Source organism: Taudactylus pleione, unplaced genomic scaffold (genome assembly GCF_031769625.1).
Source record: "Taudactylus pleione unplaced genomic scaffold, aTauple2 ptg000652l, whole genome shotgun sequence".
Taxonomy (NCBI): Eukaryota; Metazoa; Chordata; class Amphibia; order Anura; family Myobatrachidae; genus Taudactylus; species Taudactylus pleione.
Window position 1 is genome coordinate 1,700,954 of NW_028285054.1, and position 19,192 is coordinate 1,720,145.

The 19,192-nt window shown below is 47.1% G+C and overlaps 2 protein-coding genes across 8 annotated transcripts in view; one reads left to right on the forward strand and one right to left on the reverse strand.

Annotated features, from left to right (window-relative positions):
* The window catches only part of XRCC3 (X-ray repair cross complementing 3), a 44,221-nt gene extending 29,089 nt beyond the window's left edge, over positions 1 to 15,132 (forward strand). For all 3 annotated transcript variants that reach the window (XM_088455366.1, XM_088455364.1, XM_088455365.1), the window contains exons 6-8: positions 4,015 to 4,227; positions 12,921 to 12,967; positions 13,954 to 15,132. In XM_088455366.1, the coding sequence (XP_088311492.1) occupies positions 4,015 to 4,227; positions 12,921 to 12,967; positions 13,954 to 14,176 (483 nt within the window). In that variant the 3' untranslated portion in view covers positions 14,177 to 15,132. The remainder of the gene's footprint in view (positions 1 to 4,014; positions 4,228 to 12,920; positions 12,968 to 13,953) is intronic.
* A 293-nt stretch (positions 15,133 to 15,425) lies between these two features.
* The window catches only part of KLC1 (kinesin light chain 1), an 85,324-nt gene continuing 81,557 nt past the window's right edge, over positions 15,426 to 19,192 (reverse strand). For all 5 annotated transcript variants that reach the window (XM_088455361.1, XM_088455359.1, XM_088455360.1 and 2 more), the window contains one exon: positions 15,426 to 18,003. In XM_088455361.1, coding sequence (XP_088311487.1) covers positions 17,938 to 18,003 — 66 coding nt within the window. In that variant the 3' untranslated portion in view covers positions 15,426 to 17,937. The remainder of the gene's footprint in view (positions 18,004 to 19,192) is intronic.

The following is a 19,192-nucleotide window of genomic DNA, read 5'->3' on the forward strand; positions in this document are numbered from 1 at the left end:
CACCTGATCAGGATCCACGAGAGAGGCCAAGATGCCAATCAGTCTGTTAGCCAAGATTTTGGCAAATAGTTTGAGGTCGGTGTTTAGTAAGGAAATAGGTCTGTAATTAGCACAGAGGGAAGGATCCTTACCTGGTTTTGGGATGACTATTATGCGGGAGGCCGTCGAGTCAGTGAAATGGAGCTCCGCGCATAATTTTGTTAAATAATTAAATCATATAGGGCATAAGTTGGGGAGCAAATAATTTATAATATGCCATTGGGAACCCATACGGGCCCGGGCATTTAGATGGTTTTTGAGATTTAATAGCAATTTCTAACTCGCCTAGCGAGATATCTTCATTAAGCATTTGGCAAGTCGCCAAATCAATTTTTGGCAGGTTACAAGAGTCTAAATACTCCTGACACTCCTTTAAATGAGCAAGTGGGTCAGAAGGGGGGGGGGGGGGAAATTGTATAAAGCTTCATAGCATTTGAAAAAAGCATCATTAGTATGTGTGGGATCGTAAGTCGTTTTACCGGAGAGATCTCTGACGGAGGAAATAGCTTGAGAAGCCCGTTTAGCACGGAGTTTATTAGCCAATAAGGTGTGGGCTTTATTACCTTTATCAAAGAATTTCTGGTTGGCCCAACGTAAAGAACGTTCAATTTTCTCAACCTGAATAGATTGTAGCTCGGCACGGGCCTGAGAGAGTCGAGATAGAACATTTTTAGAAAGGGTGCGTTTATGTTCCCTATCCAAATTCACTATAGTTGTAGTCAAAGAGTTAATACAGTATTCCTGCTCTCTTTTTCTACGAGAAGCGTATTGAATTATAGCTCCTCTTACAACGGCTTTATGGGCCTCCCAGATCGTGGACATGCTACAGTCGCCAGGGGGGTTCAGAGAGAAGTTGTCCTTAATATTGGCTTTAATGCTTTCCTGGAACTGAGGAATTTTCAACAATGTTCATTCAGTCTCCAGGAAGGTCTAACCCTTGTCGCTTCCAAAAGGCCAAAGGACGCAATTAAAATAGAATGGTCTGACCATGTGTTCGGGACAATAGAGGAGCGGTGAGCTGTTTGTGATAGGGAAGCACAACACAAGAAAAGATCTATTCTGGAGTAAACGTCATGAGGGTGAGAATAAAAAGTATAGTCTCGGGTGATGGGATTAAGGGCGCGCCAAACATCAGACAGACCAGCCTCTGCCATACATCTATAAAGTGCAGAAGAGTTCAATGCCGCACCATTATATGAGGGTAGGCCTGGTCTATCCAATTGAGGGGCGATGACTGATTTAAAGTCGCCACCTACTAGCGTCTTTCCTCGTCTGTAAAGATATAGTTCGTGGAAAAAATTCAGAAAAAATCGGGATTGGCCAGTATTAGGGGCGTACAGGTTAGCCAGCGTAATCTCCTCATGTCCAATCTTACCACGAATCATAATGTATGTACCGTCCGTATCAAATTTTGTGTCTAGCAGTTGGAATGGGAGAGAGCCACGGATGAGAATTGCTACCCCATTTCGTTTAGAGACATGATTAGAGTACCAAACATTTGGAAAATTTTTGGAGGATAGTGAGGGATGGGAATCTTTTTTTAGGTGAGTTTCCTGCACAAATATCACTCCCCACACAATTTCTTAAGTGTCAAATGGAGATGTGAACGTTTCTGAGGGGTGTTCAGGCCCTTGGCATTAATAGAAAGGCAAGTGATGGGCATTGTAACAAATAATTTGGGGCTCCTTACACAATGAAGCAGCACTACAGGCCCTGCCGCCTAAAAAATGAAAATTAAATAAAAAAAATAAAATATAATAAACTGAATTTAGAGAACTAATAAGTGGCGAGGATCACCCAATATACCGGGAGATCTAATAATGTAAATGTTTAAAGCAAGTTTGGACAGATATGTATAAGATGTAAAAAGGTTTTAAATATATGATCAAAGGTGTGTGCAGCACTGAGCCAGGAAAGCAGTCCCGAGCTGCACTGCTGCATTCTGAGAAAGCCTGTTGCAGGGCACAGGCTCCGTGTATATATTTTAACATATTATATATTTAAAAAGTGCCTAAATGTATTTTAAATGGACAAAGGTTTCAATGTAATCTAAAGTAGAATTGCACTTACCTTCTGTCCTAGAAGGCCAGGGGATCCCCCAACCCTCTTCCAGGAAATCAGATTGCCTTCCCATGCAGCTTCATCCCTGATAGTGGTATGGGAAGGTGCATGGGAGCTGGCCAATGCAGCCAGCTAAGTGGTTTCAGGGAGCTCCAAAGAGCTTCCCCTGCGTGGCCAGGAAACTCTGCCCAGGGACCTTGGTTGCCCATCCTCTGGAGCTCAGATTCAGGTGGCAGGCGGCAGGCTTGGTCCCTTGCAGTTTCCTAGAAGTACGTTTTGAAGGGAACTTTTTTTTTGTCCCAGATATGATGGCACCTGGGCGTCAACGAGCCCTGCTGGTGGGCTCAGGCATAGAGGAGTGACAACTACCCACTGTCCATTAGGGACAATGTTAAGAGTGAGCATGCCTTGGGCAGGGATGCAGTCAGGAAGCCGACGGTGGAATGCTTCCCGACTGTCAAATCCCGACATGGTACTAATGAAGGCGTCATTCCTAATGAAATCCCTAATGGGATCAAAAACTAATCATTGATTGGGTGGCGAGCTGAGGTTATCCGGTCAACATGCTTGTTTACAAAAGTGGAGGTGTTGCCCATAGCAACCAGTCAGATTCTAGTTATCATTTTCTAGAAGGTACTAGATAAATAAATAAAAATCTGATTGGTTGTTGCCTATGGGTAACATCTCCACTTTTGTAATCCTAAATAGTAAATATACCCCTAAGGGCTGTATTCAGTTATGTGCAAAGTCACGTTTGGCGAAAAACGTTTGCATGTTGAACGCCGCATTCGCCAGTTTTGATTCGATCTTTTCGTGTACTTTCTCAATGCACTCTCCCACTTTTCGCCCTATCCAATTGCAGAACACACGAAAACGCATATGTGCGATAATTGCGTATGGCGAAACTAGTGAAAAGTACACCACATTTTGGGGAAATCAGTCTGTACTGGAAATCAATATAGAAGTGTATTAATAGCCCTAATAAAAGTAATTGAGTCAAAGGGCAGTTATATACATATTTACCTAAGTGTGTAAAAATGATATAAAGCAATTACTTTTGGAAAAAAATAATTGCTGTAGTTAAATTTGGGGTACATTAGTATATTTGTGTCTATAAAGTGCAGTTAAAAAAAAAAAATATTAAAAATACACCTGCTATCCTAAAAACACCTGTCACATCCATACAGCCCCCCAAAATACCTGACCCATCCATACAGCCCCCCCCCCCCACCCCCCCCCAAAGAAAAAAAAGACCTGCCCCAGTACTTTAAACCATTTTCCAATGCTTTTTATATTTTCACCCTAAAAAATGACATGTCATCATTAGGGGGAATTAAGCGAATTATAATTTTTTATTTTTTTTTGCCTAATTATTCATTGGGGCGGGCTATGTCCAAAGAATTCTAAACCAAGGCCCCCAAAAGCAGGGATTCCGCACATGTTATCACCTGCTCTGAGAGGGGGAAACTTTTTACTTTTTGCCGGCTTCTGCCTATGGCGTTTTCGCAGGCAATTGTATAGCATGATACACACGTATGCGCAAAAAGTTTTCACCGGCGAACTCTTTTCGCCAAACGTGACTTTTTGCACCTAATTGAATAGGCCCTAAATCTCTAAGATGGCGGATTTTGGACTGTATATCTCTAAATGCTAGATTTTTGGACTGTACTTGACTAAAAGCAATTGGGACATTACACGCTACCTACTGTTTTGTGATCCATGACTTCTGTTAAATAAAATAATTAAAAAAAATAAACCTTCTAAGGGGTTATATTGGGCAATGAAAAAGGTGCACATCAGGCAAATGTATGTGACCAGGAGATATGAGTCAGTACCTGGATCTTTTTTTCTGAACCTCGGTATGACACAGTTCTATAATTCCTGACTAATTGGGGACTCGTTGCCATATTGCAGGAGATGCTGACAGACTGCATCACAAAGAAACTTCCCGTCCTCCTCCGGCGTGGTCAGATCCGCCTGATCGTTATCGATTCCATTGCGGCTTTGTTTCGCAGCGAGTTTGCTGCCAGCGATGCCGTCCTGAAGGCTAAACATCTGCAGACACTTGGGGCCAAACTTCACCAGCTCAGCAGTAGCTTCACAACTCCCGTATTCTGCATCAATCAGGTATGGTCTTACGCTATTCCATCTGACCCAGTTTATATACATTAACATGATAATTTCCCGACTTTTCTAAGATAGCGGCACTCTGCTTACTGGTCAGAAATGGACTGAGGTGTATAATATTTCCCTGCCTAATATATTAGTATCTGGCTTTTCTACTTCAGGGTCCATAGGGTATCCACAGGATACCTTGGGGTATAGGTGTGACGTCAGTCATCGGGCACCATAGAGTTAAGCTTTCAGCCTCCCAGGATGCACTAGGGTCCCCCTCCTATACCCCGCCCCCGAGCCAAGGCACCTCAGTTTCGTTTGGTGCCCGGCCGGAGTCGGGTGCACCTGTTGGAGTGGGGGCTAGAAGAGCCCCTGAAGCTTTTTCTTCATGCAGCTGTGGCTGCACATCTGGATGTACAGCATGGACAGTCAGTCCTGACGTCCATGCTGTCTTCCCTATACCCCCGCCGGTACCGATCCGGGGATGCTGGTGAGCATCTGGGGTCACAGCTAGCGGTGACCCCAGATGTTCCGGACCATGGCCGGATTCAAGGGGGACAGCAAGGTAAGCAGTGGGGTCACGCGGTGGGTCCCCGCTGTTACATGGTCCAGAGTCCCCAGGCAGGGGGCTCCCTGGGGACTGGCTGCAGCGTGGAGCCAGGTAAGAACCTGCGCTTCCACTACCCCCCTGGGACAGCGGACCGCAGCAGAGCTGTAGCGCTGCGGCGTCCCGGGGGTTAAATGCATGCCAGGGGAGCGCGCCTTCCCTGTCTCACAGCCGGCGCCTCCCCCGCTGCACACAGCCCTCTCTGCACACTGCCGACTGGTCCTGTAGCAGCGCTCCTCCCCCAGGCCAGCCTCCTCTCTGCTCCTCGGCGGCCATCTTTCCAGAACGCATGGTGAACGCTGCTGGAAGCACTGGCATCGTGATCTGGGTCCCCCCGCATACCTCTCCTCCGCTGTGGCAGGTCTGTGTATGCAGCGCTGTGTCCTACCAGGCCCTGTGTCTGCGTAGTTGAGTGATCAGCGATGTTAGTGCAGGAATTGATTTTTCTTTGCATTGTATGTGACTGTGCTAGCGCTGCTGCCTGTAACTTTTCTTCTGACTGTCAGCTTTATTACTGTCCCTGTCCTTTCTGCTAAGCCCTTGCGGTGCGGTGCTGCAGGGTGGTCTCTCGCCTATTTAATATATAATTGGTGAGAGGGATCACATACTTGGTGCCATCATGTCTGAAAGTGATTTTCCTCTCCGGCTACAGTGTACTACGTGTAAAGTACCGTTAGCGGAGGGGGACGTAGCGCGGAGGGCCTCTGTCGGCAGTGTTTGTCAATGGCGCGGCCTATTACGGTTACAGCACCGGTACAGGAGCCGCCCTGGGCTTGTTTCGCTCAGGCGCTTACGACCTTAGTGGGCCAGTTAGCTCCGCAGCCCGCGTTTACACAGATGGGTTTGTCCCAGCAGTCAGTGGTGTCGTCACCCATGCAGGGTTTCCCACGACAATTGGTGGTACCCCACAGTCTCCCTATTTCCCCGGTTTCTCAGGAGCCGGCATGGGTTAACTCCCTGACGAGTTCTGTACAGCACTTGTCGGATGTGTTGCAAGGGGAGTCTGTGATGCGGCCACATAAACGGCCGGTGGCGTCTCTGTCGGCTCCTTATGAGGATGACGAGGGGACGTCTGATGATGGGGAGATTCTGGATCCTTACAATCAGGAACCTCTCCACACTAAGGACGCTGATGCTAAGTCCAAAGTATATATTCCTGGACTTATTCGGGCAGTCCGCAAAGCCTTGGTGATTGAGGACGAAGTTCCCCCAGCGGCTAAATCCAAGTATGCCTTTTTTAAAGATGTGAAGGGCGATGCCACAGTCTTTCCTCTTTCGGGTCAGTTAATGGACCATTTAGAGGAGGCGTGGAAACAGCCTGGCAAACGTTACCAGCCGCAACGGCGCCTGGCGGTGGCTTATCCGTTCGCGGATAATTAGTTTGCAAAGTGGGAATCCCCTCCACAGGTGGATTCTCACGTGACCCGTCTTGTCCGTAGTGCCACATTGCCGATGCCATCCATGTCCTCCCTTAAGGATGCTACGGACCGCAAGGTGGAGATCTGCCTGAAGTCCGCTTATTCCCTTGCGGGGGGGGCAGCACGGCCGTCTATGACCATTTGCTGGGTTGCCAGAGCGATGGAGCGCTGGGCGGATTCATTAGAGGTGTCTTTTGATTCCGACTGTCCGGCCGATCAGGCGGAGTTGATTGGTAATCTCCGTGATTCGGCCACTTACATCAACGAGGCGGCCTTAGACATTAGTACCCTGGTGTCTCGAATTTCTTCAGCAGCGGTGGCCGCTCGTCGCACCTTGTGGTTGCGATCCTGGAAGGCGGACGCTGATTCCAAAAAGGGTTTGGAGGCGTTGCCATTTACCGGAGAAGTTCTTTTCGGCCCGGATCTAGACAAGATTGTGGCCACGCTGGCGGCAGCCAAATCGGCATGTCTCCCGTCGGCCGCTGCTCCTTCTGGTTCTGGACCATCGTCCTTTCGGTCTTATAGGGCCCAGGGCAGGCCCAAACCACAGTCTTTTCCTCGACAGGCTGGTCCTAAGAAATCGGCCAAGCCCCGGAAGCAGGCATGGAGTACCAGACGTCCGGCCCCTAAGCCAGATGACAAGCCTGCGGCCTGACGGTCCGGGCCTCTCTTTGGGGGATCCCAAAGTGGGAGGCCGCCTGCTGCAGTTCGCCCGGTGTTGGTCGGTTACCACGACAGACACTTGGGTTCTCGAGGTGGTCTCCCAAGGGTACGCCCTCTCTTTCCGGCACAGACCCCCGGCTCGATTCTTCAACACGGGTCTACCATCAGACCGGAACCGGAAGGTCTTGCACACTATGCTCCAGGCTGGAGTTATAGTGCCTGTTCCATTCTCCCAGAGGGGCCAGGGTTTCTATTCAAATGTTTTTTTGGTGCAGAAACCCAATGGGTCGTATCGTCCGATTCTAAACCTCAAAGCTCTCAACAAGTCTTTGCGGGTGCCGAAGTTTCGGATGGAGACCCTACGGTCCATCATTCTGGCGCTGGAACCTGGGGACTACATGGTGTCATTAGACATACAGGACGCTTACCTGCATGTCCCTATTCTTTCGCGCCATCAACAGTTCCTCAGATTTGCAATCCGCAGCGACCACTTCCAGTTTCGGGCGTTACCTTTTGGCCTGGCGACAGCACCACGTGTGTTCACCAAGGTGATGGCGGTCATGGCGGCTTCTCTGCGGCTGCAGGGAGTCCGCATGTTGCCGTACTTGGACGACCTTCTCTTAGTGGCAGGATCTCCGGAGCTCCTTCTACGCCACTTGGACCTGACCATTGCACTACTGCAACGGCACGGCTGGTTAATCAACTGGCAGAAGTCCACTCTAATCCCGTCTCTGAGGATTCTGCACCTCGGAGCCTTATTGGACTCAAGACAGCAAAGGATCTTCGTGACGGGGGAAAAGATCTCTGCTTTACAGTCGAGGGTGCGCAGTTGTCTGCACAGCCGCCAGGTGTCTCTACACTCGGCGATGAGGTTACTGGGCTCCATGGCGTCGGTGTTCGACATGGTGGAATATGCCCAATTTCACTCCAGACCTCTGCAGCACCTGATCCTGTCTAAGTGGAACGGGCTGCCTCAGTCTCTGAAGTCCCAGACGATTGTGCTCGCCCCGGAGGTTCGCCTGTCCCTTGCCTGGTGGTTACAGACGACCCATCTCAGCAAGGGACGTCCGTTCTGGGTTCCAAATTGGGTCCTGTTGACAACGTACGCCAGTCTTCGGGGCTGGGGAGCAGTTTCGGGTCCACACTTATTCCAGGGCAGGTGGACCCCGACGGAAGTCTTGGAACTCCGTGCGGTCTTCAATGCTCCCCGGCAGGCACATCGGGTTCTCCAGGGTCGTCCGGTGCAGGTCCAGTCGTACAACGCTACCACCGTGGCCTACATAAACAGGCAAGGAGGAACCCGAAGTCGGGCAGCTCTCGTGGAGGTCTCTCGGATCCTGGTATGGGCGGAGCGCAATCTTCCGGCCATATCAGCGGTCTTCATCCCAGGAGTGCTAAATTGGGAGGCGGACTTTCTAAGTCGCCAGGACGTTCATCCGGGGGAATGGTCCCTGCACCCGGACATTTTTCAACTGCTGGTGGACAGATGGGGTCTTCCAGAGATCGACCTCATGGCGTCCCGGCACAACAACAAGTTGCCGGTGTACGGGTCTCGCACAAGAGACGAAGGGGCGTCTCTGGTGGAAGCTCTGTCCGTCCGGTGGACGTTCCGGTTCGCATACCTGTTTCCTCCGATTTCCCTTCTTCCACGGGTAATCCGGAAATTCAAACAGGAAGGAGGGACGCTCCTGTTGATAGCTCCCGCGTGGCCCAGACGGCACTGGTTCTCAGACCTTCAAGGTCTGTCCGTGGACAGTCCTCTGCGGTTGCCGCTACGACCGGACCTTCTGTCGCAGGGTCCCTGTCTTCACCCGGACCTGACTCCGCTGTCTTTGACGGCGTGGCTGTTGAGACAGTCATGCTGAGGTCCAGGGGGTTTTCCAGCTCTGTGGTGCGTACCATGTTATGAGCTCGGAAGCCGTCTTCCGCGAGGATATACCATCGCGTGTGGCATACGTTCTTCCAGTGGTGTCGACCGAGAGGTTATGCACCGCGGGAATTTCGTCTGTCTCGGATACTCGCCTTCCTACAAGCGGGACTAGATCATGGGCTCCGCCTTGCTTCTTTGAAGGTACAGGTTTCGGCCCTGTCTGTCTGGTTTCACCGTAGGATTGCTACAATCCCGGATGTGCGCACCTTTATGCAAGATGTTCTCCGCATTCAGCCGCCCTTTGTTCCACCTGTGGCGCCTTGGGATTTGGCTGTGGTCCTGAGGGCTCTCCAGGGACCGCCGTTTGAACCACTGGGCTCAGTGGATCTTAAATGGCTAACAGCTAAGACTGTTTTCCTTCTGGCCATAGCTTCGGCCAGACGTGTTTCTGATTTAGGGGCTCTCTCTTGTAGACCCCCTTTCTTGATTTTTCATGGGAACAGGGCAGCGCTCTGCACTCGACCTGAATTTCTTCCCAAAGTTGTTTCCCAGTTTCATGTTAACGAGGAAATAGTTGTTCCGGCCTTTAACTCACCTGGTCTTTCAGTGGGTGAGGCCACTTTGGATGTTGTGCGGGCCTTAAGGACTTATGTTGACCGCACTTCTTCCTTTAGGAAGCCGGACGCCTTGTTTGTCCTCTATGGCTTCCGTAAAAAGGGTTGGCCTGCTTCAAAGCAAACTTTGGCAGCCTGGATCCGTATGGCTATTTCTGAAGCTTATCTTCATGAAGGCCTGCCGGTTCCTCCTTCTGTAAAGGCTCATTCCACTAGGTCTGTGGGTCCTTCGTGGGCAGCTCGACGTGGTGCCTCTGCAGTCCAGATCTGCAAGGCTGCTACGTGGTCTTCTGTCCATACCTTCGTGAGGTATTACAGGTTTGACACCTTCGCCTCTCAGGATGCTTCCTTCAGGCGGCGGATTCTCCTTTCAGCACAGGAGCGTCCCCACCCTTAAAGGATACTGCTTTGGGACATCCCCAAGGTATCCTGTGGATACCCTATGGACCCTGAAGTAGAAAATATGAGATATGGTAAGAACTTAACTTTGTTATCTCTATTTCTACGAAGTCCATAGGGTTCCACAGGACTCCCGCCCTGTCGCACCTGTGCTGCAGATGGGCTTTGCTCTGGTCACCGGTTTTTCCGTCTCCCTCTGGTGAGAATGTGATTCTTGTGTGTGTCCAGATCTTTTTTCTCTCTCTTCCTTCTCCTCCTCCGGCCTATGGCTTGGTAACTAACTGAGGTGCCTTGGCTCGGGGGCGGGGTATAGGAGGGGGACCCTAGTGCATCCTGGGAGGCTGAAAGCTTAACTCTATGGTGCCCGATGACTGACGTCACACCTATACCCCAAGGTATCCTGTGGAACCCTATGGACTTCGTAGAAATAGAGATAACAAAGGTAAGTTCTTACCATATCTCATATTTTTTAAATAATGAAAACTGTTTTCTTTAGGCCATGGCAGCTCCTCACATGGCGGTCTCTGCTGGTGACCCCTTCTGTAGCCTTGTGGGATTTGCAGCAGCATTGAAGAAACATGTTTGTATGAGCAAATACCTCCCAACATTTATCTAGGCAAAAATGAGGCAGGGCTCCCATCCACACGCGCCCTCACCCCAATTCAACCAACCGCACTCTCTCACTGCCCCACTCTAAGGGGGGAATACATTGTTTTTGTGTGCTGCTGTATTTTGCATGCCCGTCAGCTATTCAATTGTTTCGGCCACCAGGCACGATTGCATAATTTCTGCTCGCGCCCTACTGAGGTGGCAATCAGAAAGCGGCCAAAAGTTCCACATTTCTGCGCGCTAAGCGGCACTTTAGATGGGTTAAGCCACTTTACGCGTCTAAACGTGGTTTATTTGGGCGCAACATGTGCAAAAAAATAAAACAATTGAATATTGCTCCCTCGGTTTAGACTGGCGATCGGGTGTGCAAATACAATTTAATTCCTCCCTAGGTGTTTGCAAATTGAGACAGGAGAGAAGTATATGAGTGTACAGTTAGGGCTGGTACAGATGTGTCCGCATTCATCTAGCCGCAAAATGCCAAGCAGCGCCACTTGTCTGGCTTAAGTGAGCCGCCAAGTCCCGTACTACTCTGCTAGCATCGGACGTCTTTTTTGAACAACTATGTGTCTGAGTCACAATGAGATGCGACCGGGACGCACCAAGAGACACTGCTGACTAATTTGATATGCGACACATGTATATCTGTGTGCGACTAAAGGTGCCCATCCACTACATTATTATGTTGAGCGTTTTAACAATATTGTAATCGTTCCGAAAGCGTTTGCAAAAATGTCTAAAACGACCAGTGATGCGCGATCCCGCTGGTCGTTTAGACATCTATCATCGGGCAAACATGCTGGACAACCTGACGGTATCATCAGGTTCAGCATGTTTGCAGATGATGGATGAGCCTGCACTGAATGACTGCTCGTTCAGTGCAGGCTCATCACAGACTGACAAACGACTGTATGGTTACAATGTCGTAATCGTGCAGTCGTTTTCATGTCTGCTAGTGCATGGGCAGCATTAGACTGTATATGAAGCACAATGGAACTTGGAATGAAGAAAGCTGCGGCTGCTACATTGTAGCACTCTGTATACAGATTCAGAGACTCAATCACACTCAGATATACAAGTGTCACATATAAGATTAATCCGCACAGTGTCCTGGTGCATTTTAGTCGCATCGCATTATAGATGCATTTTCATCCTAATAAGACGTCCGGCACTAGCAGAGTCTCATGGGACCTATCGCGCCGAGAGGGGCTCTTTAGTGCGACTGCAGCAACAATGTATAAGGACACATCTGTAGGTGGATGGGGTCTGTAGAAACACTTCTGTTTGTAATTACCTCTTATCTAATAAGCTGTTCTAAAAGAGTGTGAGGTATTTATCTCAATGGTTATCCTTCTCAAGTGCATGTATTGTAAGCAACTATTTAACAGGAAATGTGCGTTCCTTAGAATAGGATTTTAGATGGGTTCACCGCCCCTGATCTTCATTGTGGCTGACCTCTGCACACGTGAGCTGGCTCACCAGTCATCACAGAGTCAGCCTGGGGTTACTAGGACGGTGTGCCTGACCTCTGCACACGTGAGCTGGCTCACCAGTCATCACAGAGTCAGCCTGGGGTTACTAGGACCGTGTGTGCCTGACCTCTGCACACGTGAGCTGGCTCACCAGTCATCACAGAGTCAGCCTGGGGTTACTAGGACCGTGTGCCTGACCTCTGCACACGTGAGCTGGCTCACCAGTCATCACAGAGTCAGCCTGGGGTTACTAGGACGGTGTGCCTGACCTCTGCACACGTGAGCTGGCTCACCAGTCATCACAGAGTCAGCCTGGGGTTACTAGGACGGTGTGCCTGACCTCTGCACACGTGAGCTGGCTCACCAGTCATCACAGAGTCAGCCTGGGGTTACTAGGAAGGTGTGCCTGACCTCTGCACACGTGAGCTGGCTCACCAGTCATCACAGAGTCAGCCTGGGGTTACTAGGAAGGTGTGCCTGACCTGTGCACACGTGAGCTGGCTCACCAGTCATCACAGTCAGCCTGGGGTTACTAGGACGGTGTGCCTGACCTCTGCACACGTGAGCTGGCTCACCAGTCATCACAGAGTCAGCCTGGGGTTACTAGGACGGTGTGCCTGACCTCTGCACACGTGAGCTGGCTCACCAGTCATCACAGAGTCAGCCTGGGGTTACTAGGACGGTGTGTCTGACCTCTGCACACGTGAGCTGGCTCACCAGTCATCACAGAGTCAGCCTGGGGTTACTAGGACGGTGTGCCTGCCGGAAAGAGATTCTGTTGTCTTCAGCCTGATACTGCTGGCAACAGGACATAAAGGTATCCTGCCAATGGTACTCTAATGCCTAAGTATAATGGTATTCTAAATTAATAAAAAAGAAGATCTGAGTGAAGAACATATAATATGTGATATACAACACTTATACCATTTGCAGGTACTTAGGGTACGAGTGTATACATATTTGCAGTAAGATTTCAGCAGGAGAAGCCGCTATGAGATGCATTGTCTCTGCCTGAATAGCACATAATGTACCCTATATTACTCTGCCCTGTAGGTCACAGACACGGTAAAAGAAACAGACTCTGTGCTGGCTCACTGTGGGTAAGTGTTGTGTGTGGTCACACCATTCTGACTTTATTTTTGTAGGTCGTCTTTATTACTATGTTGTTTCACTCTGCATCCTACCATATTTCTCAGTAAATCTATCTCATCACTTACACCAATAAAGTGGACGGTTATAAAATCCTGCCATATCGTCACAATTTTAAATGGCTCCAAAATTATTATCATTCAAAATAATGTTAAATAGGATGCAAAGTAAACTGATTAATAGTACTGACATGCATTCTATTTACGGGTAACATGGTGACACTCTAAATAAAGGAATATTATCTTATGCTGGGTACACACTGGCCGACATATCAGTTGTTCAAATAGAACTGCCGATATATCGTTGGCGCGTCGGTTGGTGTGTACCAGCGATATGTCTGAACGACGACGTTCACAGACATATCGCGTTGGCTGTGCAGCACAGCCGATGCCCAGTGTAGCTGCAGATTTATTGGAGCTTCGTGCTGTGTGTACGGGCGGTCAGACGAGCACCTGTACACTTGATGCGGAGGCCGCCGGTGATTGACAACTGAACTGGGCAGACATTTACATGCTCGCCCAGTTGTGACATCAATCATGACGACGATTGGCAAGCGTGTATGCACTTGCCAATTGTCAGATAGGATGGAGGATTAGATGAGTTGCCTATCAGTCGTCCTAGTCTGTACCCGGCTTTAGGCTTTGAGGTCATGACGGTCAGCCCATCTTCCATCAGTTCAGTTCTAGACAGATGTACAGTGATAGGATCTCTTCATATAGAGAGCAACCCGAGGTTTGTAGTTATGCCTGGGTGTAAGGGCTCGGTCTGTCTTCATGGAGATTATGGTCACCAGTCCAAACCAGAAAAGAAAAGAGAGACAGTGCCCAAAACCTGTTGATGCAGCATGAATAGCAGCCTCGTACATAAACTGCAAATAGTATCTGCCTTAGATTCCTCCCTATTCTGCACTGAATGGATTTCCTTTGTGTTTAATCAGGCTACAGGATAGAAAGGTATTGCCAGCGTTAGGGATCTCCTGGTCTAACCAGCTTTTGATGAGACTCATGGTCACTCGCACGCAGCGCATGGCACCTCCGCCACACACAGGGAGTGTTTTAAGGACAATGGAAGTAATCTTTGCCCCCCATATTCCTCGGGCCACTGGTTACTACACAGTAGACCTGGAAGGTGTGAAGGGAATTGATGGAGAGGGGACATGAACGGTTTATAAAGTGGATTTGGAAATACCTGCGGTCAGGTACAGAAATGAGGTCAGACGTATTGGAGACGTTCCCCGGTGATGGTTACCGATGCCTTCAGAAGATATGAATGCTGCTGCCTGGACCACCACTCAGAGATACAGTCAATATTGAGTGACCCTGTAGCTACAAATACAGCACATCTGTGGTATTGATCGGACCCCAAATCACAACCAGAGTGGGCCTGTATTTAGAGCCTGCTCACACAATCCGCGGAGGTGCTGCAGAATGTATGGCGCTTGGATTCGGGACACTTTTGTACTATATATTGTGTTTTATTCATGCTTTAGCTATTTCTGTAGAAAGAATAGCGCTGTACATTTGCTGGAGAGAAAATAATGTGAACAATTATAATGCAATAATTAACTGGCCCTTTTTCTATATTGTACTAAATATTTACACAAGTCTTATAGTGTTTTTTTTTTAAGTTACTTATGTCACGTACTTATTATGTCTGTACTCACAGCAAGATAACGCTGTAGTTACAAATCCTATGTATGAATACAAAACCTGTGATTTACAGCCACACTACAGTTGAGCCCTCTTTCTACATACATAACGGCTATGAAGGTTTTTCTGCATGCATCTTAATATTGATGTAGTCTAAATGTCTCACACAAGTAATTACTAAAACGTCAATTCATCCTTCATCTTCCTGTCCCGTGTGTCCATATTCTATAGGTAATTGTAGAAAAGGTTCGTTCTGCACTCACCTGTAATCAGAATGGTTGCTGCAGTTTGGATTTTTAGTTCAGCAGCAGTATAAATCTATTAACTCGAAAACAAAAATATGACAATTTGGGGATGTAAACACATAATCTGAGTCCTCTGCTGCATGTTAGTGTTCAGACCTTTTATGACCAGAGGTAAGTTACTACTTTAAGTACCCGTCTCCTTCTGTCAAAATGAACCATGGAAAATGTGCTAGGGTAATCCAGGCCTGTCAGTGCCCACTGCACCCCTGGCCAAATAATGGATAAGTCAGCCCCAGTCATATCAGCAGTTCCTGGTGACTTATTAGGCTGCCTCCGCCATGTACAGATGACAGGAACAGCTTGATAGAAGTTGAATTTCATAGAGTGCAAATAAAGTCAAATGACCCTTTTGTTCCATTAAAAATAAGGGAGCATTCTGCGGGTTAAGGTGCAGACCTTTTAGCTCTCATATACAGGGCTGTTCATCTTCAACACCACAAGGAAAACCACTGACAGACGGGTGATCTAGTCATCTTTATTAGATTTCAAAGTATTTATATGGTAAGTATCGTCCTGGCATTAAAGCATAGATGACAATGATACACACCTCACATTCCAAATACAAATGACATTCATAAATATAGTACCCCAGGTACTACGTAGAGCTGAGTGACAGCTATGTACAATCAGTCCATCTGAGACTAGTCGCTGCATCTGTAACAGTCCAATCTAGAGAACCAAACAAATATGCAGAAAGTGCCTGGTATCATGGTGAATATGTACAGGGGAAAGGAGTAAACCAATCGCTGGTCTCTTTCACATATTGAAGCTCCTATTGAAAGACTAGGCAACCCTCCACTTGTACTAGTAAACAAATTTAAACAATTCATCATATAACCAGATTCCATTTATATAAATTGCCCCGGTCTATATTTTCCCAGTCATGGCTAAAACATTTAGCTATAATGTGTCCATTTCTGAACCCCCCCCCCCACAGGAAACACATTCTGGCACAGGAACAGCGTTATCCAACAAGTTTTGGAATAAAACATCCAAATTAAGTGCTAAAGGTCTGAATGTCTAAAATATTCCCCATTATAGGATAATACATAGTTCCTCGGATTGACTCCGTAACGCTCCCTGCAGATCTGACCACTCAGTATAGTCGCCATAGTTTGACCTCTCTTCTCTCAGTGCTCCCATTTTTACATCACTCATTAGGATGTACAAATCCTCTCAATAAAATTAGCTTGTGGGCACAGTCCAATGGCAATGTTAAAAAAAAAGACAGAAAATGTAACACCCCCTGTAGTTACTTATAGCCTGCACAGAGGTATAAACAAAGCATTGTGTAGCACACACAGTCCCTTTAACATACCAACTATGTAAAAGTTTTTTTCACCAATGTGCCAATGGAAGAGTAGCCCCTAAGAAATTTGGGAAGCCCAGCCATACAGCAATTTAATGTGCCGATTCTCTATTAAACCCCTTTTACACCAGAGCAAAAACCTGGGTTTTTGCCGGGGTCGACCCGGGTTGCAACTCAGTGTAAAAGGGTCTCTGAAAAATAACCCAGGTAAAATGACCCAGCATTCCAACCCAGGTAGCTACCAGGGTTGGACCCGGGTAATGGTGCAGTGTAAACAGTGCGACCTGGGTCATGCCTAAAATGAGTTGATTGGTGGTTGTGGAGCAGTCACCTCCCACTTTTTATGACCTCATAGATTTAGCAGGGCAGACCTGGGAGAAACTCAGATTGAAGGTGCAGTGTAAATGGGGTCTGACCTGGGTTGGAACCATATCCAAAAATCCAGGTCGGACTCGGGTTTTTGGTATAAAGAAGGTATTAGAGAACTGACAGCTATAGATGGATCGAGGAAGGGGTAGTGGTTTTTTATGTCTCTTGATTTTATTTAACGCTATAATCTCTTAATGATTGTGTCCTTTTAAATGTGTAACTGTTGCAATACTTGTAGTGTGTGTGTGTAAGATAGATTGTTCTCTTTAAACCACACTCCAAGCTGCAGCAGAAAAAGGAAACTCTTGTAATGACTGTAGGACTGAACATGACCCAATAACCAGAGTACTGTTAAAGTTATATTTGCTACGAGTTAGTTCAGTGGCTACGTAGATTTTTCAGTTGCTTAAGTCGGTCCTCTTGGATTTAAAAATAGCATCCAGAGATATTTAGGAACATTAATGCTAACTGAAAAACCATTGTTGAAGCCTAAAAAGTTTAGACATTCAGGACAATCCTCTTGTGTGACAGCCTATGCATTCATTCGTTCCCTTTCCAGCAAATTTAGCACAAGTGTGCTTATGAATAGTGAGCAGTAGGACCTTGGTGATGTAAAATGCCAGACAGACCAAATAGGGATCAGCTGCATATCCACCATCTGATGTACCACTTCCATTTTCATCACTATATTGAGGTCTGTTCATTCTGATCTCAGGAGACAGCTGTGTAAAACCAGCCAGTACATGCCCTTAATCTCTTGCATACAATAAAAAAAAAAATAATGCATTTGTAGGCCCTTCCTCTAAAAAATGGAAACCGCTATTGTATCGTTATAAACCAATATTTCAATTACCGATTTACTTTAAAGTTAGCATATATTCAGCTATTCACAATAGATCATTTTCCAATGGTCTCCATACTGTAATTATCTTCAATCCATGTGGACATTTGTTTATCTCCAATGTCTGTTTAACATTTTCTGCCTGATGTGTGGCTGCTGTAACAGCGATCCAATTATTCTGTACGATATATATATATTATATTTCTAAGGCCAACAGGGCAAGCAGCAAATTATACATACATACACACCTATAAATAAAATGTTCCATTTAAAAACAAAAACCTAATTACACTAAATTAAAAATCTATATTCCTATCCTTTTTAGAAAAAGTAAAAAGATCAATTCGTTCTCAAACATGAGTAAGCTTCTTGTACAGGGTGGGGGAAGTTTAGTGTCTCAGTGCGTCTTCATTGTAAAGGTTCTGTAATTCGTCTCTCTGCGCGAATCTTAATGAGCCAAGTCAGTGTGACTAGCACTCAAACCTCGCGAGTCGGTCAGACAATTATTTCGTTCCTGTGTACAAAAAGAGGAAGAGGGGGATTATAAAAAAAAAAAAAAAGGCAAATTATTAACAACATACACAATGTATTCAATAGCTACGTAATCTGTAATCCTAATTAGTCACCTCCAAAAGACAATAGGCCAAATAGGATACAGATGTGTCCACATACATCTTACCTCCGTGCGCTATAAGTTGCGTTAAACACGTGACCACTGTGCGACTAGCGCCAAGCGTCTTTTCGAATGAGTCTAATTCACACAGCGATGCGAATATGATGCACAAGCTGCTGCTTAAAATGATATGCAGCATGCCTATATTCTGTGTGTGGCTGCCGGTGTATTTGCATACGAAATGTTACGTTACACGGTCAGCGGCTGTAACACTAACGGAATGCAGTTTATTTACCGGCGTTTGAAATGCCGGATATCGGAATCCGACTCTGTACTAAAGATAGGCATCTAAATACTGACGCCCATCTTTAGACAGATGCCGAAATCCCGACGCCCGGCATCCCAATCAAAGGTAAGCGGGAACTGTTAGCGGTTAGCTGAGGGGGGGGGTTAGTTTTATGCACCCCCTGGGTGGGTGACTTAGGGTTAGGCACCTCACAGGGTTGGGTTTAGGGTGCAGGAAGGGGGTGGGGGGGGTTAGGCACTAACGGGCTGAGGTTAGAGACCACTAAGGGAGGGTTAGGGTACTTACTAGCCCCGGTTCAGGCTTCTAGCGTCGGTATTCAGTCCGCCGGCATTACATACCGATTCCACTATAACGTAGCATGCAAATGCAGTGGCACACAGAACATAAGTATGCCACATATTTTAATCAGCAGAAGCTGTCTGTGCGTCCTATTCGCAACACTCTGCAAATAAGACGCATTTGAATGGAGAAAGTGGAAGCTATTACATATGGCCCATAGTCTTTTGGGGATGACAGCAGTAAGTTTGACAAATAGGGCATAGTTTCAAGCGGGGTGGAGGGATGTTTAAATGTGCAAATCTGAAGTAGACTTTGTAAAATAGTGCACTACATATATACAGTACTGTGCAAACGTTTTAGATAGGTGTGGAAAAAAATGCTGCAAAGTAAGAATGCTTTCTAAAATAAAAGTGTTAATAAATTATGTTCATCAATTAACAAAATGCAAAGGAACAGAAGAGAAATCAGACTCATATCAGTATTTGGTGTGACCACCCTTTGCCT